The 23,269-nt window shown below is 37.0% G+C and overlaps 1 protein-coding gene across 8 annotated transcripts in view; it reads left to right on the top strand.

The window, feature by feature from the left end:
- NUP98 (nucleoporin 98 and 96 precursor) overlaps positions 1-23,269 on the top strand; it is a 114,377-nt gene that overhangs the window by 21,066 nt on the left and 70,042 nt on the right. For 3 of the 8 annotated variants that reach the window (XM_045782822.2, XM_045782821.2, XM_045782826.2), the window contains 6 exons: positions 1,027-1,134; positions 2,578-2,758; positions 4,237-4,400; positions 9,029-9,166; positions 10,223-10,361; positions 17,084-17,176. In XM_045782822.2, coding sequence (XP_045638778.2) covers positions 1,027-1,134; positions 2,578-2,758; positions 4,237-4,400; positions 9,029-9,166; positions 10,223-10,361; positions 17,084-17,176 — 823 coding nt within the window. The remainder of the gene's footprint in view (positions 1-1,026; positions 1,135-2,577; positions 2,759-4,236; positions 4,401-9,028; positions 9,167-10,222; positions 10,362-17,083; positions 17,177-23,269) is intronic. The other 5 variants (XM_045782824.2, XM_045782827.2, XM_087868104.1 and 2 more) reach the window with 2 other exon arrangements.

Raw genomic sequence — 23,269 nt, forward strand, 5'->3', positions numbered from 1 at the left:
ACCTCAAAACTGAAGTTTAGAATTTAGAAACGTACTGAATTTAGAACCCTAAATTTAATATAAAATTAAATATAAATGATAGTGAAAAATACTATGTGTTATCTCTTGGAAAGTACAATGATTGAGAAAACTGACAATAGGTGAAGAAATCTTTAGTTACATATTGTGCCTCTTTCCTCATAAAGTTATAGGGAAAAAGGCTTCCATATTTCTTAAATGCAACAAGTTATAAAGCAGACACTTCAAAAAATTTAAAAAATAAAATAAAGTGGACACTTCAGAGCAGGAGATAGAACTGAGAAATACAGGTTTAAATGTACATGTCGGGTAAATTGGATAAAGTTTTTCTTACGCATGTAATATTAAGGGTATTTCATTTATTTATTAATTTTTAAGATTTTATTTATTTATTAGAGAAAGAGCATGAGCAGGGGGGAGAGGCAGAGGGAGAGGGAGAAGCAGGGTTCCTGCTGAGCAGGGAGCCAATGCAGGGCTCAATCCCAGGACCCTGGGATCATGACCTGAGCCACCTAGGCGCCCCTTATTTATTCATTTTAAAGATTTTATTTGTTCGAGAGCGAGTGCGTGTGCACGAATTGAGGGCGGGGCAGAGGGAGAGGGAAAAGCAGACCCCGCTGAGTAGGGAGCCCAATGTGGGGCTCAGTCCCAGGAACCTGAGATCATGACCTGAGCCAAAGGCAGACATTTAACCGACTGAGCCACCCAGGTGCCTTAAGTGTATTTTAGTAGATAATTAGATGGCTTGGTTAAGGGCTTAATATCTGTGAAAACGATTACTGACATTGATTTATTTAGATAACCTTGATGTAAGGAGATGAGAGATCAGAAATGCAGTATATTTATTATTAAGCACCCTTGAAACTATCTTGTTTAGCAGAAGACCTACAGGACTAGTTACTGTAGAGGTCAGTGGTTGAAGAATTGTGTCTGTGAGAACAGGAATTTAAAGTTTGGACTTAAACATTTGCTTCAGACTTTCAGATTTACCTTTATCTTCCTTTGCAGCCTCCCACTGGTACAGATACTATGGTTAAAGCTGGTGTTAGCACTAACATCAGTACCAAGCACCAGTGTATTACTGCTATGAAAGAATATGAAAGCAAGTCACTAGAGGTCAGTAAAATACAGAATATCAGCCTAACCTTTTGATTCTACTGGAAAGCAGGTTTTAGAAATGTTTTGATTATTTTTAGGATCAAGTGGTTCACATTGGGTTTATGTAAAAAACTAACAACCACATTTTTTTTTCGTAAGCTCTATGCGCAACGTGGGGCTTGAACTCACGACCCTGACCGAGAATAAGAGTGACACACTGTACTGACTGAGTCAGCCAGGCACCCCACAACCAAATTATTATTCTTTTAAAGATTTTATTTATTTATTTATTTAAGAGAGAGAGAACATGCAAGCACAGGCGGGCAGGGGAAGGGGAGGGGCAGGAGGGAGAGGGAGAAGTAGACTCCTGGTCAAACAGGGAAACCGGTGCAGGGCTCGATCCCAGGACCCTGAGGTCATGACTCGAGCCAAAGGCAGACGCTTAACTGACTGAGCCACCCAGGTGCCCCCAAAATTATTTTTATAATTAATGTAGTATTTATACATACCTTGTTTTAGAAAGGGCAATATTCAGCTTGTAGGTATGGTATAGTTCTACTAGTCTGTTGTAATTTTATGTTGCTCACATTACACTGGGCAGTGTGTGTGTATATGGCATGCACATGTTTTTAATAAACTCATGCAGAGTCCTAAGTGTACCACATAGTAAGTTTGAACATACCCATGTAACCAGGATCCAGATCAAGTCACAGCATTACCAGCATTCCTGATGTCCCCCCCTGCCTCCCTAGTCACGATATCCCCCCCCTTCCCAAAGGTAACCACTATCATGACTGCCATGTTTTCCTCATTTCAAACTTTATATAGATGAAATCTTACGTTATATACTTTTTTAAATCTGTTTTTCCACATTATGGAATTTATCCATGGCGTTGCATGAAGTTACAGTTTGTTCCTTCTTATTGCTGTGTGATAGTGTGTTGTATATTTTGAGTGTTAACCCTCATTGTAGCTGTTGCTTCCTCTCCATCCCAAACTATACTTGCTTTACTGGAGTGTACAGAAACGCCCTGACTTGTGAGGCAAAACTGTTAATGTTAAACTTCATCCCTTCTTTCCCTAATTTTCTGAGACCCCTCACCCCGTCCCAGAATCCTTGATCTTCTCAGCTAACTTTTACATTTGGGGTGGGAGTAGATAAAATTATTATATAACATTCTACTAAAAGAAAGTGTTACTGTTTACAAGAGAAAATTAAAATTAAAATATGGTTGGTCTTTTGGCCTGTAGTGTTATTGATTGTTATGGATCTTAATGTCCACTCTACACTATTGAGTGTTTTTCTGTAATGATACTAAGTTAATGTCCTATAGTTTTCTGTTTTTTAATCGTGGTTCCTATGTGAACGTGGAAATTGAATTCTAAATTTAAGTATTTAGTTTCCTAAATAATTTTTTTGGCTGCATGTGAAGATAGGAAATATGCTTTCTCTTTCTCTAGGAACTTCGTTTAGAAGATTATCAGGCTAACCGGAAAGGCCCGCAGAACCAAGTGGGAGCAGGTACCACAGCTGGCTTGTTTGGGTCTTCTCCAGCGACCTCCAGTGCGACAGGACTCTTCAGCTCCTCTACCACTAATTCAGGCTTTGCATATGGTCAGAACAAAACAGCCTTTGGAACTAGTAAGCACCTGGCATCATATTGAGCCATATTGAGGAGGCACAGACAACTAAAACCTAATTGTCATTTTGTGATAAACGCTATGGAGAAAAATAATTCAGAGATGTTGGAGGAATAGAGTGTCTGATAATGTATGTGGGGAAGGAGAGAAATAAGAGTTTTAAATGAAGATGGTTAAAAAGGGTCTCACTTTGATAAGGTGGCATTTGAACAGTGACCTCTCTGAGGAAGGCAAAGGATAAAACTATACAGGTTTCTGAGGAAGAACATTCCAGTCAGAGGAAGCTATAAGTCTAAAACCGCTGAGTTTTTTTCTGAAGAGATAAGGACCAAGGGGAAGTGTTGAGGGATATAAGGACTATATTTTATAGGACTTTGTGGGCCAGTGTCAAGATTTGAATTTTTATTCGAGTTGGGAAGCCATTAGAAGTTGTAGAAAGAGAAGTCATGTGATTATGAGTGAAGGATCATCTGGAGACTGTTCTATTAAGAGTAGATCGTGGTAGCTACATTTGTAAGCATAGCATAACCTAGACACTTGTGGAATCACTATGTTGTACACCTGAAACTAATGTAACATTGTGCATTAACTTCAAAAACTCAAAAAAAGAAAAAGTAGATTGAAAGGGGACAAGGATGAAAACAAATCAGGAAAGCTATTGCTTCATTCACATGACAGTTGATGGTGGGTTGGCTAAGGAGATGGAGTTGATAAAAATGTCAGATTCTGGACCCAGTTTGAATATAAAACTGATGGGATTTGCTAACAGACTGCATTGATGTGGAATGTGAAAGAGGGAAGTCTAGGATGATGACTAAATTATTCTAATACAGGTATTACTTTTGCACAGGTAACACATATATATGATAAAAAGTTCATGAGGCACAAAAAAGTCTGTAATCAAAGTTATCTTCTTTTCCTCCCCTAGCTACCATTTTCTTCCATAGAAATGAGCTAAAGTTAGACTTTTTTGTGACCTTTTAGAGAGATACACACCTACAAATATACAGATAAATACATGTTTAAGTGGCATTGAACATTCATTTCAGTCTTGGTATTCTGTGATGTAGTTTAGCCATATATTCATTATCAAGTACAATGTATCCTGTGCTGGAATTATAAAGAAAGAGCCTCTGTTCTCAAGAAACATTTAGTCTGACAAGGTTTAAAATACAGAGATTTTGGGTGTAGTGTGGTATCTTGTAAAATAGGGGAAAGTTTTGGACTCACAAAGGAAAATTACTTAGCCTGTCCAAGGTTCTTGTGGTCAGAGTATAATTGTAGGAATTAAAGTGTGAACCAAATCCAAGTTAGGTGAAAAAGGATGGGAAGTGAAATGGTTACCTAGTGTGAGTAGTGAATGAAAGTAGGGTAATTTAGATATGTATTCAAGAATGTTAAGGCTGTTGCAGTTACTGAATAAGGTTCGAGGGTTTTTTCTTTCATTTATTTTTACTTTCCTTTATTTTTTTCTGAAAGGTACCACTGGATTTGGAACAAATCCAGGTGGTCTCTTTGGACAACAGAATCAGCAGACTACCAGCCTCTTCAGCAAACCGTTCGGCCAGGCCACAACCACCCAGAACACTGGCTTTTCCTTTGGTAATACCAGCACTCTAGGACAGCCAAGCACCAACAGCATGGTAAGGAACCAGGCCCTTAGTTAACTCCACATCTTGTATTCATAGAGCTAAGTAATGAGGCTTTTTTTTTTTTTTTTTTAAGATTTTATTTATTTATTTGACAGAGAGTCCAAGTAGGCAGAGCGGCAGAGGGAGAGGGAGAAGCAGGCTCCCCGCTGAGCAGAGAGCTGGATACGGGGCTCGATTCCAGGACCCTGGGATCATGACCTGAGCTGAAGGCAGACGTTTAACTGACTGAGCCACCCAGGTGCCCCAGTAATGAGGCTTCCAATCATGTCAAACTAGCAAGTTTTACCTCTTCTGTAGTTCTTAAGGGTTGATGGTATGTAGTAAAGGAAAGAGCAAAATGTAAATAAATAAAACCTAGATTCCTAGTACAAGCTCTACTCTTTACTCATTGAGAGGCTGTTGAGCAAGTTACTTATTCTTTCTGAGTATATTTCACTAGGAGCCGCTTAGTGTGCTAGAATTGGCCATCCTTGGGGCGCCTGAGTGGCTCAGTCGTTAAGCATCTGCCTTCAGCTCAGGGCGTGATCCCGGCGTTCTGGGATCGAGCCCCATGTCGGGCTCTTCCGCTGGGAGCCTGCTTCTTCCTCTCCCACTCCCCCTGCTTGTGTTCCCTCTCTCGCTGGCTGTCTCTCTGTCAAATAAATAAATAAAAATCTTTAAAAAAAAAAAAAAAAAAGAATTGGCCATCCTGAAGGCTATACCTTAGGACATTGACTCTACCAATTCTATAGAGTAATAGGAGAAAATACTTATAAATTACTGGCTATATTTCAAAGTATTCTTTACCTTGTTCCCTTAAGTGGAGTCAGAAAAAGATGTGTAATTCATTAAAATACATAAGGGAGCACTAAAACTCAGCCATATTCTGTGCAAAAAGCAAAAAAGGAAGTACTTAGAGTCATTACCGGTTTATTTCTAAGGACGCTTTTAGGGAAGAATAAAATTAAGCTTAATTAGAGGTATGATTTATTGATTCAAATTCTTGGAATTTAACTGGCCTTTAAGTTAAAAATACTTTACCTAATTAAAAAACAATTACAGCCAGACCCCAAAATTTTAAAAATACTGGCAAACAAAATTCAATAATATATTAAAAGGATTATATCCATGACCATGGGGGGATTCATCTCAGAATGTTGATTCAACATAGGAAAATTAATAAACCAGAGAAATAAAAAAGGGATGCCTGGGTGACTCAGTTGGTTAAGCTTCTGACTTTGGATCTCAGCTTAGGTCTTGATCTCAGGGTCATGAGTTCAAGCCCACATGGGGGTGGGGGTGGCAGGCGTGGAGCCCACGTAAAAAAAAAAAGCATAAAAGAAAAGAAATAGAATAAAAAACAAAAACCACCTGATGACCTCAGTAGGTACAGAAAAAGCATTTTGACATCCTTTCATGATAAAAACACTCAACAAAGAATAGAAAGGAACCTAGAATAGCCAAAATAATCTTGAGAAAGAAGAAAGCTGGAAGACTCACATGTCTCAATTTTAAAGTTTACTATAAAGCAATGGTAGTCAAGACTGTGGTACTGACATAAAGCTAGACATTTAGATCAGTGGAATAGAGTCGAGAGTCCAGAAGTAAATCCTCAAATTTATAGACAAAGGATTTGCAACAATAAACCAAAACAATTCTCGGTGGGGAAAGAATAATCTTTTCAACAGGTGGTACTAGGACAATTGGTTCTTCTTTTTTTTTTTTTTTTTTTTTAATATTTATTTATTTTAGAGTGCATGAGCAGGAGGGAGGGGCATAGATGGAGGGGGAGAAGCAGATTCCCTGCTGAGCACGGAGCCCAACAAGGGGCTCTGTCCCACACCCCTGAGATCAGGACCTAAGCCGAAATCAAGATTTGGACGCTCAACTGACTGAGCCACTAGGTGCCCCTAGGACAATTGATTTTTCAATACATGAAAATGCAGTTGGAAAAAAAAAAAAATGCAGCTGAACCCTTTCTTCCCACCACTGTAGCATCTATACACATTAACTCAAAATGGATCAAATACTTAAATGTAAGAGCTGAAACTCTAAAATTCTGACAAGAGAAGAAATTAGATAATGGTTTCTTAGAAATGACACCAAAAGCAAAAGAAAAAAAAGTAGATTGGACTTTATCAAAATTAAAACTTGTGGGGCAAAGGAATACCATCAAGAAAGAGAAAAGAACACCCACAGATGGTAGACAATATTTGTAAGTTATATATTTTATGAAGGACTTGTAATCAGAATATATAAATAACTTTAATGATTCAGTAAGACAATAACCCATTAAAAATGGGCCAAAGATTTGAATAGGTATTTCTTCATAAAAGATAAACGAATGGCTAATGAGCACATGAGGAAATACTCAACTCTGGTAGTTACCGGGAATGTGCAAGTCAACCACAGTGAGACACTGCTTCATATCCGTGAGGAAGACAGTAGTAGTTTCAAAAATTTGGAGAAATTCGAAACCTTATACATTGCTGGTAGGAGTGTAAGATAATACAACTGCTTTGGAAAACAGTTTGGTGATTCCTCAAAGTGTTATACACAGAGTTACCATTTGACCCAGTAATTGCACACCTTGGTATTTCACCAACAGAAATGAAAACACAAAAATTTGTACACAAATGATTGTAACGTAGCCAAAATGTAGAAACATCTCAAATGTCCGTTAATAATGAATAAATTTAAAAAAGGTGGTGTATTTGTACAGTGGAATATTATTCAGCCATAAATGGAATGATAAATGCTACAACGTGGTTGGACCTTTTAAACATGCCAAATTTAAACAAGCCATTCACAAAGGACCACATTTTATAGGATTCCATTCATACAAAATATTCAGAATGGACAAATCCATGGAAACAAAAAGTAGATTAGTGATTGATTGCCTGGGAATAGGGATTTATTCTTAATGAGCCTGGGGTTTCTTTCTGGAGTGATGAAAATGTTCTAAAATTAGAGAGTAGGGAAATTGTATAAGCCTGAACATAGGAAAAAAACCTTAAATAGTGAACTTTAAAATGGGTAAATTTTATGGGATGTGAATTATGTCTCAGTAAAGCTGTTTAAAAACACTGTGTCTGGGTCACCTGGGTGGGCTCAGTCAGTTAAGCGTCCAACTCTTCGTTTGGACTCAGGTCGTGATCTCAGGTACATTTGATAGAGCCCCACATCAAACTTCATGCTCAGTGGGGAGTCTGCTTGAGATTGTCTCTCCCACACCCTCTGCTCCTCCCCACCCCTCTACCCCTCACGTGGGCTTGCGCACTCTGTCTCTGTGTCTCTATCTCAAATAAATAAATCTTTAAAAACAAAAAAAACCCTGGGGCGCCTGGGTGGCACAGCGGTTAAGCATCTGCCTTCGGCTCAGGGTGTGATCCCGGCGTTATGGGATCGAGCCCTGCATCAGGCTCTTCCGCTATGAGCCTGCTTCTTCCTTTCCCACTCCTCCTGCTTGTGTTCCCTCTCTCGCTGGCTGTCTCTATCTCTGTAGAATAAATAAATAAAAATCTTAAAAAAAAAAACAAAACAAAAACAAAAAAACCCAACACTGTTGAATTCTCATTTCAGCAATTGTAGTCCATTAGTGCAGTATTTTTTTGTTGTTGTTAACTGATGCATAAATAAAATACCTTCTTAAACATTGGATAATATGAACTTTGGTTATTTGAGATGAGTGTAGTTTCTCATCTCAAATCAAGGAGACTTTGGGACGCCTGGGTGGCTCAGTCGGTTAAACGTCTACCTTCAGCTCAGGTCATGATTCCAGGGCTCTGGGATCAAGTTGCATCAGGCTCTTTGCTCAGCGGGGAGCCTGCTTCTTCTTCTGCTTGTGCACTCGTGCTCTCTCTCTCTCTGACAAATAAATAAAATCTTTAAAAAAAAAAAAAAAAGAAGAAGACTTTAACTTTACACTCCTGCCTCTGTCCAGATGGATTATTTCTGCTGATTGTTTTCAGTTACTTGGTTCAAAAATCCATTCCCCAGCTCGGTATTGATTAGTTCTTTCGGCATAACTCTCTCAAAATGAAGCATTCTGTCATATCATTTTGTTTTCAGAGTTGCAACCCTGATGTTTCTTAGAGCACAAGAGTTAGTATAAAGTCTTATTAGCTGGGGCGTCTGGGTGGCGCAGTCATTAAGCGTCTGCCTTCGGCTCAGGGCGTGATCCCAGCGTTCTGGGATCGAGCCCCACATCAGGCTCTTCTGCTAAGAGCCTGCTTCTTCCTCTCCCACTCCCCCTGCTTGTGTTCCCTCTCTCACTGGCTGTCTCTGTCAAATAAATAAATAAAATCTTAAAAAAAAAAAAAAAAAGTCTTTTAGCTGCCCAGGACCTTGGAATTCATCGGGCTTAGAGTAGATATGAATTTCTGGTCTTGTCATGCAGGAGCCGTGACATCTTGGGCAAGTTCTTAACTGCCCCAAGGTGGGATTTTTTTTTGTTGTTTTATTTTGTTTTTTTTAATGGCCCTCCTCATTAGGGTTGTTGTGAAGAAAAGAAATGCTGTATGTGTTTAGCATAATGTATATCAAATAAACTTTTTAAAAATGGCAACTATTAATCTAAGACTTTCTTAAAGAAAACGGACTGTTGTAAGATATCTTTTAACGTAGATTACTTTTTGCAGGGTTTATTTGGAGTAACCCAAGCCTCGCAGCCTGGAGGTCTTTTTGGGACAGCTACAAACACCAGCACTGGGACAGCATTTGGAACAGGAACAGGTCTCTTTGGGCAGCCCAACACTGGATTTGGTGCTGTTGGTTCGGTAGGTTTTTACAGTTGACTCTAATTTGAATATACGTATTTATTTGTTAAAGGAATTTCTAAGAAAGATTTAACTATCTTTCAAGTATTTTTACTGGATACATTATATGACTTGATACTGATATAACTAAAAGCTATGTGGTGCAAAAAAGAATAACCAGGTAACTTTAGTAGGTTAATTTTCAGGTAGTAAGTTCTTTTTTAAACTTCTTTGCCTCAATGCTTATGTACAGTTTACTTCTGATAGCAAAATATCACTCCAGTTGGTTAAATTGAGTCTAAATTGAAGTGCTTTCATTCTTAAAATCGGGTAATTTTTAACTCATATCTAACCTCTTTTTGGAGTGATAAGTCGGTATGATATTTGAGAATTAAATATTCCAAGTTACTGAAATTCTTGGCGGTCTCATGGTTTTCATGCATTTGGAGACTTAACTGAAATGTGTTCCTTGTTAAGTCATTTAAGTAAAAAACTATTTAGGAGTGCACTTGACCTAAAAATAATAGTAAATTCTGTCTGCCTGCTTAAGTATATGAGAATCAGTATGAAACAGCCAATCTGTATTATGTACCCATTAAAAAAAGCTTCGAACGTGCTGTTGTGTCTAATTTAAAAAAAAAAGGAAAGAAAAGAAAAATTCCAAAATGAGATTATCATGGAAATTGAAATCTGTTATTTTCTAATTTTTCTTTGGGCAGCTAATTGAGGTGAGAAATTGAGAAAATTATATAATGCTTCAATAAGTTCTTTTTAATAACCATTTTATTGAGATATAATCCATATGCCATACAATTCACCCTTTCAGTGTTTATAATTCAGTGGTTTTTAGTATACCAACAGATTGTGGAGCTATCACCATAGTCAATTTTAGAACGTATTCATCATCTTAATAAAAAGAAACCTCATACTCATTAGTAGTCACTTTTCATTTCCCCCCAGTTACCTCAGCCCTGCTGTCTACAGATTTATCTATTCTGGACATTTCATGTAAGTGGAATCACATAATATGTGTAGCTTTATACTACTAAAAATTTTCCTGTATTTTATTCTTTTTAGACCCTGTTTGGCAATAACAAGCTTACTACATTTGGAACCAGCACAACCAGTGCTCCTTCATTTGGTACAACCAGTGGCGGGCTCTTTGGTAACAAACCAACCCTGACTTTAGGAACCAATACAAACACTTCCAATTTTGGTACATATAAAAAGCAGGTTTGGCTCTCTTAAAGTTACACTGACTATACCACACATCATTCTCCTGATTCATATGATTGGGAATATTTAAAAATTCTCAGGTAAGCTGTGGCTTGATGTGAAGTACCAGAGGGAGAGGTTTAAAATCACGGGCTTGGGCTGACATACTTAGAAGAGATGTAAATTGCCATACCTCATTATTAGTCTCTTAACTCCCTGCTTTGGATAAAATGGGCCATTCAACACATGCAGTGGTACCTTGTAGAAAGTTGCTTCCCTAATGGTGATAGATTTTTTCCAAAATAAGGAAATACACTTTCTTTGGATTACCTCACCAGTAGTTGAGAAACCAGAAATGAAATACATTTGGTTGAAAGTACACATTGTTTTAGGCCAGGTTTCAAACAGGGAGGTAGTGCACAAATGAGATTTGATGTTTTTTTTTAATGTTTCTTGTTTTGATTTTTTGTTGCTGTTTTTTGAGATTCTGTAACTTTTTTCTTGAGATTGCATGATTCTTACTGAAAACTGAAGCTTTCTCTCAAGGTGCAAAAGCATATTTTTGATTGCATGTTTATTTTTTTTTAATTTTATTTATTTTTTAAAGATTTTATTTATTGATTTGACAGAGAGAGACAGCCAGTGAGAGAGGGAACACAAGCAGGGGGAGTGGGAGAAGAAGAAGCAGGCTCATAGTGGAGGAGCCCGATGTGGGGCTCGATCCCATAACGCCAGGATCACGCCCTGAGCTGAAGGCAGATGCTTAACGACTGAGCGACCCAGGCGCCCCTGATTGCATGTTTATTTTTAAAAATTTGGAAGATACAGATAAGATTGAATAATAATTAAAAAATAACCATATGCTGGAAAAATTAAACTTGTTTAATAGAAACATTATATTATTTTAAATGTCTTCTGTAACTACCTAATTAAGTTCTTAATCAAATTTTAAACAAAATATTAACATAATTTGTGTTAAATCACATAAGGAAAGTTCGTTTCATGACCAATATCTGTTAAGGAATTTATATGCCAGATACATTATTAGGCACTGGGGGTATTTAGTGTGAGATAAATGAAAAGACATGGTTATTGGAGTGCCTGGCTGGCTCAGTTACACAGTTTTACACAGTTTTTCAGTGTTTTTGAATGTTCTTATAGTGTACTGGAGAAAGAGACTACATTAAGCATCCATTAGAAGGTGATATGTTTTTACAGAAATATATATGTGAAGGAAATAGGTACCAATTCCTAAATTTTTGTATTTAATTTGATTTTTTTAAATAAAGATTTTATTTATTTGAGAGAGAGAGCGAGAGAGCACGAGCAGGGGGAGTGGCAGAGAGAGAGGGAGAAGGAGGCTCCCCACTGAGCACGGAGCCTTACGTGGGGCTCGATCCCAGGACCCCTAGGATCATGAACAGAGCCAAATGCAGGCACTTAACCAACTGAGCCATCCAGGCACCCCCAATTTGATTTTTTAAAAGATTTATTTATGTCAGAGAGCACGAGCACGGGGAGGTGGGTGTTGGAGAGAGAGAGAGTCCCAAGCAGACTCTGTGCTGAGTGACCCAGAGATCATCACCTGAACTGAACTGAACTGAACTGAATGAACTGAAACCAAGAGTTGGACACTTAACTGACTGCACCACCCAGGTGCCCCTTTAATTTGATTTTTTTAACCTTTTTTTTATTACGTTGCTCACTCCTCCTTGTAATGATTATCGTTTCAACTATAATTCTTTTTGATAAAGAGTGGTTTTGAGGCAGTGGGCTTGGTTAGCATGTGTATCTGTTTTGAGTACTTATTTCTTATTTATAAAATTAAAATGGGAAAGATACTTAAGGGTTAAATTAGGGTTTTGCAGTCTTTTTCATCACTGTCACTCCTTCCCCCAAAAGCTTTGTAGACCATTTTTTTCTTAATCATCTTCTCACCCTGTGAAATTTTAATACCACATGTGTTCTGTTTATCTATTTACGTACGGTGGCCCTTTGGATGGCCGTAAGCCATTGTATAACTATGATTCATTTAGCCCTTCAAGAACCAATTTTCCCTTCCTTTGAGAATGCATGTTTTTTTTGTAGCGTCCTTCATGTTCAGGAAAAAAAACAAAAAATGCACATCGTTTTTATCTGGGTGCTTATGCAGGCTAAAATGATAAAATGGGCTGGACTTCTGAAATATACTTGATGTTCTTCCATCATTGAAGATTTCAGATTTGTTTGGAGATTTTTTTGTTGTTGTTGTATAAATATATTTATACCCATGTTCTATGATTTCAGAGGGAGAGAGTTCATTTTTATCTAATAAGCCTCGCTAGCTTAGTGATGAATCTTAATTGTCCTAATTTTTTTTTTCCTTTTTTAATCCCTAGCGTTGACCTAGTGCCTGGCATAGAATTAGGTGCTCACTAAAACTTGGTTAAATGAATTAATGAGTGAATAAATGGGGCCCTAAGAGTAAGGATTCCATCTAAGTCAGATGGGGGTTGCATGGTGGCAAGTTTTGTTCTACTCTTGGGTGAATTTAACATCCCATTACTATCCTTGAGGAATCCTATTTAAGCAAGGCTTTCTTTGATATTCTTGTTTTCTTGGGAAGCTGTCAACTTTGAGTTTGTGTACAGTCTTCTGATTTGGAAATAAGCCATATAACAAATCTGGAAATGGGGTAAGATTATACAAAGATTCAGAGCATCATTATATTATCGTTAGTCACACATCTGTTACGGGATTTTGTTTCATTCAGCTGCTGATTAATTCACAGAGTTAAAGGTTGGGGTACCTGCTGCTACAGTTGGTGTTGTGAAATCCTTAAGTCATTCTTCAGAGTCATCAACTCATTCTCTTAGTAAATAATTATTCCTGGGAGGGACGAGTTTAAGATTGAGTATAAGATAGTGTCTGAATTTCTGAATGAATGGAGGAGTAGAACTGTTTTGGGAGAGGAGTTACGGTATGTCAACATTTGTGAGCAACAGTTTAAGAAGGTTGATTCTTCGGGTATTGATAAGATGGTACTGGGTAATCAGTGATTCCTCCATACATATGGTTAAGTGGACAGTTCAGGAGCTATTTGTATATTTAAACATTTTTTTAAGCTCATTTTTCTAAATTGTGGTATAATTGAACTATAACATTAGTTTCAGGTGTAGGACATAATGATTTGGTATTTCTGTGTATTGTGAAGTGGTCACTACAATAAGACTAGTTAACATCTGTTGTCATACATAGTTATACTTTTGTGTGTGGGTGTGTGTGATGAGAACTTTTAGGATCTACTCTTTTAGCAACTTTCGAATATGCAGGACAGTATTAACTATGGTTACCATGGCTATGTATTACATCCCCATGACTTATTTATTTTATAACTGAAAGTTTGTACCTTTCAATCCCCTTCACCCATCGCTCATCATCTTCTATCGTGTGTATCTATAAGCTGTTTTTTTTTGTTTGTTTTATGAGATTGCAAATATAAATGAGATCATGCAGTATTTTTCTTTCTCTGTGTGGCTTGTTTCACTTAGCATAATACTTTCAAATTCCATCTGTGTTGTCAGAAATGGCAAGATTTCATTGTCCTTTATAGCTGAATAATATTCTATTATATATACATATACATCATTACCCGTTTATCCATCAATGGCTACTTAGGTTATTTTCTGTATTTTGGCTATTGTAAATAATGCTGCAGTGAATATTGTGGTGCATTTTTCTTCCTGGGTTAGTTTTTTTGTTTTCTTTGGATAAATACCCAGAAGTGGGATCTAGCAAGATCATATGGTGTTTATATTTTTAATTTTTTGAGGATTCTCCATACTGTTTCCCGCAGTGTACACCAGTTTACATGCTCACGAACAGTGCACCAAGGGTTCCCTTTTCTCCACATTTCCACCAACACTTACTTGTCTTTTTGATAATAGCCATTTTAACAGGTGTGAGGTTATATCTCGTTGTGGTTTTGATTTGCATTTCCCTGATGATTAATGATGTTGAGCATCTTTGCATGTCTTTTCTTCATCTGTATGTCTTCTTTGTAAAGAGGTCTACTCCGATCCTCTGCCCATTTTTAATTAGATTGTGGTTTTGTTATTGGATTTTTTGAGTTCTTTATATATTTTGGATATTAACCTCTTTCTGATGTATGACTTCCAAATATTTTCCCCTATTCAGTAGGTTACCTTTTCATTTTGTTGATGGTTTCCTTTGCTGTACAGAAGCTTTTTAGTTTGATGTAGTCCCAGTTGTTTATTTCTGCTTTTGTTACCTTTGCTTTTGGTGTCACATCCAAAAAATCATTGTGAAGACAGATGTTCAGGAGCTTACTGCCTTATGTTTTCTTCTAGGGGTTGTATACTTTCAAAGGTCTTACAGCTCAAGTCTTTAATTTTTGTTTATGGTGTAAGATGGTGGTCTGGTTTCATTCTTTTGCTGTCCAGTTTCCCCAGCACCGTTAATTGGAGAGACTGTCCTTCCCTATCATATATTCTTGATTCCTTTGTTGTAAATTAATTGACTATTAAATAATCGTCCTTAATTTTAATTTAAAAATTGTTTTGAAATAACAGAGTTGATCAACTTTTGTCAGTAAGAATCGGAGGAAATGTGTGGTATAAACAGTGTAAGTTGGGACTTAATTCCCTCGTGTGGGTTTGAGGTAGTTCACAAGTATCTTATTTTCTGCTGTTTATGGGGCTAGAAGATCCTTTCTGGTTAAATTTTAACTCAAAAAGAAAAAGAGTATCTCCAAGTATATTTTTTCTGTTTTTTTTTTTCTTTAAAAAAAAAATTGTGCTTGAGTAGCAGTGCTCCCATTTTGTGGCATAGCTGTTAATTAGCACAGTTGAAGAAATTTTTAGTGAATGTATGAATGAAATGTATCAGATTATGTCAGAGTCCATGCCTTTTAAGTGACATTAGAAATACATTTTTTTTTTAAGATTTTATTTATTTATTTGACAGAGGGAGAGAGAGACAGCCAGTGAAAGAGGGAACATAGGCAGGGGGAGTGGGAGAGGAAGAAGCAGGCTCACAGCAGAGGAGCCTGATGTGGGGCTCGATCCCAGGACCCTGGGGTCAGGTCCTGAGCCGAAGGCAGACGCTTAACTACTGAGCCACCCAGGCGCCCCTAGAAATACATTTTCAAACTGTTTAAATTCTTCAACTTTTTTTCTTGATTTTATTGAGATAATAATCCAGATATTGGCATGACTAAGTACAATATTCTTAGTTGGTGATAGTGTCCTATATTTCAGGTTACTCTCTTTATTGTTACCTTTTGTACTTGATCCCCTCCATGATACCTTTTAAAAAGACTTCCGAGTGTTCCATGAACAAGGTTTGCTGGCCAATGATTGATTCCCCCCCCCCCTTATCAAAAGAGATCAATGATGGGACGCCTGGCTGGCTTAGGAGAACATCCAACTCTTTCTCTTTCTCTTTTTTATAGATTTATTTATTTTAGAGAGAGAGCGCATGTGCACTCGAGTGTTGGGGAAGGAGCAGAGGGAGAGAATGCTCAAGCAGACTCCCCACCAAGTGAGGAGCCCAACGCGGGCTTGATCCACAACCCATGAGATCATGACCTGAGACAAAGTGAAAGAGTCAGATGCTCAACTGAATGAGCCACCCAGGTGTCCCTGGAGCATGCAGCTCTTGATCTCGGGATCGTGAGTTCAAGCCCCATGTTTGGTGTAGAGATTACTTAACGATAAAATCTTTTATTTAAAACAAAAAAAGATTAATGATATGCTCGTTGGATGTTTTGTTGATATTTAGCTCCAAAAGGAGTGCAGAAACTTCGTGGACATATCTGAACAAAAGGGAAATAATAGCAATAATGCAGTATAGGTGTCTTTTGGTGAAACCTGTGGCTTTTCAAAGGGAATCATAGGATTTTTCTGTGGATGGGAGGTCATAGTGAAGGAGGATGATTTGTTTAACTGTCCATCATCTCTGATAATGAGACAGTTCAACGCAAGAAAAGTTACTTATAGATTATCTTCTCTTTTAATATCAGCTAGTTGAGTCCTTGAGTGCTCCTGTGAGCTGATTATGACACCATTGAAGTTCCTCCTGTGTGATCAGTTAGCCACACATTACTGCCCGTACAAAGTTCATCTGTTCAAAACCAAAGCTACTGTTAGAGATTTTTATAGGTAAATTTCTATTAGCAAGAACCTTTAGCTTCAGTAAAGTGTTTTTGAGATTATCTTATTTTTAATATATATATGTGTGTATATATATATATATTTTTTTTTTTTAAGATTTATTTAAGTAATCTCTGCCCATTGTGGGGCTCAAATTCACTGAGATAAAGAGCCACATGCTGTACTGACTGAGCCAGTTAGGCACCCCGACTGTCTTATTTTTAGTGGAAGTTTGAGGAAATTCATTTTTCTTCTGTTGAACATGAAAAGTAGGTTTGCGGCTTTGAGTCTTGCGAAGGGAATGTATATGCTCAAGCACAATCACTTTGCTTTAATGGATACCGTCTTCTATTGAATATTTCAAGTCTGAAACATGAAGTAGGAAGACTTCTGGGTCTGCTTATAGGCATCAAAATTAAAATTTTTTTAAAAAGCTTATTTACGATTTCTAAATATTCGTAACTGGCAGGGTGCAAAGCTTAGAGTCAGACTGCCTTTTTAAAAATTCCCTTGTATAGGAAGTTGAGAGCTGTGTTAAAAGTACAGTCCACTCATTCTTTTGTCCTTCTAGGTTTTGGCACAAATACCAGTGGGAGTAGTATTTTTGGAAGTAAACCAGGACCTGGGACTCTGGGAACTGGGCTTGGTGCAGGATTTGGAACAGGTAAGGAACTGTACCGTGAGATTTAGGGAGTGACACAACTTAACTTTTTAATTGCCGGAACTTAAGACCTCTGTTTGATCATATACCTGGGAATAAGAGGCCTAGATTTGCATTTTCACAAGTGGACTTATAAAACACTCCCAGCAGTTTTGATTTACCAGGTTTTAAAACATTTGGACATTTTATCTTAAAGGTTATATGCTCCCTTTCTATAAAATGTTTGTCTTCTAATAGTTCCAGTCTGTCTGGGATTTTTAGTATTTAATGTGAGTACTTGTTAATATGATGGCATTATTAACTTTCAGTTCCCTTGTGCTACCTTTGTTAACAGGCAGGCATTTGAGACTTTGAACTGTTAACCAAGTAAACTTTATTACACTAATAGTAAGAGAACAGTAAGAGTGTCAGTTAGCAAATACTCTGAGGTTTTATAAGGTCTGTGCATACCTCTCAGTTCTTTCCACCTTGATATAGGGCTGTCACACCTTTGTCTCTGTTCCTGCTGTTGGTAATTTATTTTTTAGTGGCTTTGAAGACACTGACTCTTCTGCCCGCCAGATTGTTTTAAGCAATATGAGAGTGGTAGTGCTCATAAAATGAACAAGTGCTTCAGCACGTACAGTTCCAGCAAGGTTGTTAAAGCATATAGTTTTGTCTCTTTCCCAAGTCATCTGACCATGGGTACGTGTGGTTATTTAGTTGCAAACCATTTCCACTGTCCAGTTATCTTTTGTCTTTGCTCCTATGCTCTGGTCATTTATCTGTCATCTTTTTTTTTTTTTTTTTTTTTTTTAAGATTTTACTATTTAGCAATTTCAACACCCGGTGTGGGGCTTGAACCCACAACCCTGAGATCAAGAGTCACATGCTCCATCAACTCAGCCAGCCAGACACCCCTGTCTTTTCCTTTTTAATAGAACATTAAATTTTATACTCTATGAGCTATACTCATTTTATACTCTATGAACTGTTTCTTTCCATTTTCTTTTTTAAATAAAAGATAAAAGTGCTTCTAAAAAAATTCAACAATACAGAAGTATTATGATAGGTCAACATATTTCAGTTGTGAAGTAACAGCCATTGAAAGTTTGGCATATCCTTGTCAGACTCTTTTATGTACATTTTATACATTTTTTTCATTTTATACATTTTTCAAACGTGTACACACATAACAGTTATACATGTGTGTGTTTTATGTATTTTTTATTATATTCTTAAATAGAAACCATATCCTACATAAGTGGTTTTTTAAACCAAAGACTGAGATATATTAGTTGGACGTAATATTTATATAATGGGCTACAAGCAGCATTTAAGGAAAAAAACTTTAGAATGGAAAAATCGTTCTACAAAGTAAGGTTAAATATCATTTAATTTTTGTTTTAGTTGTGTGTGTGTTACGGATCTCCGTGTATTTCATATTGTGTGCCACGGTCAAAAATGTTTCAAACTGAAAGCAGCTGCCTTACATGGTATTCTGTATTTCATTTTTTCATTTCCCATGACGTTTTGGGCATATATTTCTTTCTTTGGTCAGTATCTATAGATCTAACTTATTCTTTAAAGATAACTGTTTAGTATTCCATTGTGTATATATGTGTGTATATAAATGTGACACATAATACATACACATAACCATAATTCAGTTTCCCCTTTTAGTAGACATTTGAGTTATTTGATGTTATTAGCAATGCAATAATGAAGATCTTTGTTACATAATTTTGTATGTGTTAGTATTACTATGGGATTGATAGTTGGAATCGGGTCAGAAGATAGATAGATTTTGAATTTTGGTCAGTCTTGCTAATTTGCATTCTAAAAAGAATGCCAGTATGAATTTCTCCTCTCATTGTATAAAAGTGCTCATTTTTCCCATACCTTTCCATATCGTTGGACTTTATCATCTTTACGTGCATGATAGTGGAAATTGGTGTATTCTAATTTGCACTTCACTGATTACTGGTGAAGGATACCCTTATGTATGTTTATTGGCCATTTGAATCTTTTAATTCCCTATTCATAATATTTGATCATTATTTCTTAATCTGTTTTTGAGAGTGCTTTATATATTGTACATATTAACTCTTTTGGGTTGTATGGTAGAGTTTTAGTTGAACTTTTTAACTTATCCAAATTCTATCACATATATTTTACAAGAAATAAAAATTAAAAAGCTCCAGTTTTTTGTGTAGTGTGAGCCCTGAATTTAAGCAGAATATATCAGTCAGTGTTCTCTTCTAATCCTGGAGGAAAAATTAGCTTTGACGTGGGCAAATTATGAGCTTTTTCAGGGGTAGTTTTGACACTAGATGGTTTGTGAACCATAAACCTAAAGCTCAGGTAAGATGCTACTCTAATGTCTGTTGTGGATATTTCCACCAAGTCTTTAAGTTTACCATTTAATTTTATGGTATCATCATGTACAAGTTTTATTTTTATGTGGTTAAAGTTGTCATTCTTTCCTGTTTGGCTTCTAGGTCTGCAGGTTATTAGCAGTGCCTTCTCCTGTAGTCCAAGTTACATAACGTCGTAAAACTTTTTCTAATGCTATCATCTTCTCTTCCACAGTAATATAATATCTCAGCCTTTTTATTTATTTGAATATGTTCAGTTTTCCTTAAATAGTTCCACCTCAGAGACAACAGATAACATTTTTACTGCTGTTATATAGCCCTCATTCATGCTTTGTATAAACTAAAACCCAAATACGATCAGTAAAGAATTTTACACCTCCAGCCTTAGCAGCAGTAGATCATGTAGGGAAATGAGAGTTCAGTGAACCACCATGCATACACTGTTGGAATTCTTTTGATGATCACCTCTGCTAAAGCAGACTTTAGGCTTTGAGAGCAGTGTGTCTGGAGACAGTTGTATGTGAATACCCATGTTTATGAACTCTATGTTTCATGGTATCACAAGTAGAATAGCGCTGTAGCTTTGGGTGATGTCTTTTTGGGGCATTAGCTTAGTGGGTACTCCTGTGCACCTTTTGTTTTGAGTGATGGGGATTTATACTCCTTTTGTTTTGAGTAATGGAGATTCAGACTCCTACCTCAGCAAAGGTAAAATTTCCTATAACAATTTCTTCTGTAAAACATTTATTCTTTGGTATGCGATATCTTCCCCCCTGATGTGCTCAGACTAAGGAACACTCATTAAATCATGGGAATGTAAGTTTCTGATTTGACAGTGATACTGTCATTGGCACTATCAGTAGTATGGCATTTTCTTGGTAGTTACTTGGTAATATTAAGAAATTTTAGTTCTTAAAAATTTTCTATAAAGTAATAAGTTTAAGGGTACATCTAGTAAAGCTCATTGTTATACTAAGGTATACACAGAAAAATTTACTCAAGGTAATAGATACCATAAATAAAATTAAATTTTAATGTTTATTAGGTCTCAAAAGGAATATAACCATTTTCACTTTTCTCTTGAGCATGCTTGTAGTTTCTAGGGCCACTATTACTATGGTGCCCCCCCCATATATCTGCTTTATGATTCCTACAGCTAATTATAAGTACACCACATTTCATAAATGGACATTATGTTCCATCAGCATGTCCCTTAACTTGTGAACTATTGGTAGGTCTTTTCATTAAGCAAAGAAATCCATTTGCATAATAGGAGATAGATCTGGATAAAATGCATGCTTTTCCATTAATAAATTGCAACAGTATGCAGGCAGATCACTTTATGACAGTCTCTTTCTGGGTCACCTGAACCTCCCAATGCCTTTTATATTCTTTTTTTGGGTTATTGAAGTAACACTGGTTTTTAGACTGTTTCATGGTTCTTCATCCAGGACTACTACAGAGGTGAGGGAAATACACACCCATCCAGATGACAGATTTTTGTTTATCTTATTTTTTTACTTTTTATTATTTTTTTAAGATTTTATTTATTTGTCAGAGCACACAAGCAGAGGGAGTGGCAGGCAGAGGGAGAAGCAGGCTCCCCACTGAGCAAGTATCCCGATGCTGGCCTTGATCCCAGCACCCTGGGATCATGACCTGAGCTGAATGACTGAACCACCCAGGCATCCCTGTCTATTTTATATATTTGGGTTTCTTCTAAGTTTTTGTTCAGGGGGTAAGGAGGTATTTGTTATCTGGAAAAATAAAGAATTCTGAAATTTGTGCTGTAAACTGTGTCCTTCAAGGGAAGTAATTTCAGTTTTTCTTGAAATTTTCACCAATTTCTAATGGTTTGGAACTTTAAAAGGAGTAGTCTTTCCTGTTCCAAAGCTGGGCTTTGAGAGAAATAATCCGTTGGCTACGTTGTTGTCTTCTTGTTATTAATGAGGTTATAGGGTTAAGAAATGTTTTGTCCTTTCAGTAGTTACCCTCACTAATTTATATTGTATGGATTCTCTGAGTATAGACTTCCTGTCTTTTTTTTTATTGCAATCTCAGAGCAGTTCATATTCAATATATATATGTATTTTTAAGATTTTACTTATTTTTTTAAAGATTTTATTTATTTGACAGAGAGAGACACAGCGAGAGAGGGAACACAAGTAGAGGGAGTGGGAAAGGGAGAAGCAAGCTTCCCACTGAGCAGGGAGCCTGATGCGGGGCTCGATCCCAGGACCCTGGGATCATGCCTGAGCCAGAGGCAGACTCTTAACTGACTGAGCCACCCAGGCACCCCAAATTTTACTTATTTTAGAGAGAGAGAGTGCGAGCGGGTGCACAGGGAGGGGAAGAGAGAATCTCAAGCAGGCTCCACACTGAGCACAGAGCCCAACGGGGTGGTTCCATTTCACAACCCTGAGATCATGACCTGAGCTGAAATCAAGAGTTGGAAGCTTAACTGACTGAGCCACCCAGGTGTCCCTCGATATTTTTGACCTCTAAGTATTCTGTCTTTGAAGTGATTTTATCTCGCTCAAGATGCATTGTTGCGTTAAAAGGAACTTTTTTTTTTTTTTAAGGATTTTATTTATTTATTTGACACAGAGAGGCAGCAAGAGAGGGAACATAATCGGGGGGGGAGTGGGAGAGGAAGAAGCAGGCTTCCCACTGAGCAGGGAGCCCAGTACGGGGCTCGATCCCAGAACGCTGGGATCATGACCTGAGCTGAAGGCAGACGCTTAACGACTGAGCCACCCAGGCGCCCCTAAAAGGAGCTTTAGATCATCTAAATTGCCAGTAACTTTTTGAGGAGGGGAGGATGGAAATTTTAAAAAAATTTTTATGTCAATAATTTATTCTAAATAAATTCATCCCATTTTCACTGCCAACAAGATCCTTAAGCAAGATTCATTTAGGCTTTAAAACGTAAGTTTCTGTACTCGATTTCCCCTTGGTGAAAATAAGTTTGTATTCTATCCAGTCTGATTCATGATGAAACGTGAGTCTGCTTAGTAAGCACATCACAAGGCATTTCGCTTTTCTTTTTTAAAGTTTTACTTATTTAGGTAATCTCTGCACTCCAGGTGGGGCTCTAACTCACGACCCCAAGATCAAGAATCACACGTTCTTCCAACTAAGCCAACCAGATGCCCCTATAGCTTTTTATGAAACAAAACGTTTGTCTTGGTATAGTTTGCATGAGATAGTATATTTGAAAGTATTACTTTTGCTATTCAAAGATGGTATTGGCTATGGTTTTCTATAGTTTAGTCTCTATGTTAGTCAAAAAGATGACATTGTGATTGGTTCAGGTGCATATTTTGATTTGCAAATACTGAAATTTAAGGAGACTTGATTATTTTTTAATTCTTTCTAACTCTATAGTACTGTAGTGTAGCAGTTAAGAACCCTAATTGTATTGTCCGATGCACCAAGGTTTGAACCTCATTTTCACCATTTACTATATTTTTGACATTGAGCTGATTACTAAACCCTCAGTTTTCTCATCTGTTAAATGTGGATATTTCCTACTTCAGGCTTATGAAGATTAAGTGGGATACTAGCTAATATTTAATGAATATTAGTATCTACCAGTCCTCTTGTAAATGCTTAATATATGTTTATTCATTTTAACCTTAGGATAAATATGTATGTATTACTATTTTATGTTATAGTTGAGGAAACTAAAGCACAGAGGGGTTTAAGTATTTTGCCTCTGATGTATGTAATGTACTCA

The sequence above is a fragment of the Ursus americanus genome, chromosome 16, assembly GCF_024610735.1.
Source record: "Ursus americanus isolate L20-20 chromosome 16, mUrsAme1.1.p, whole genome shotgun sequence".
Taxonomy (NCBI): domain Eukaryota; kingdom Metazoa; phylum Chordata; class Mammalia; order Carnivora; family Ursidae; genus Ursus; species Ursus americanus.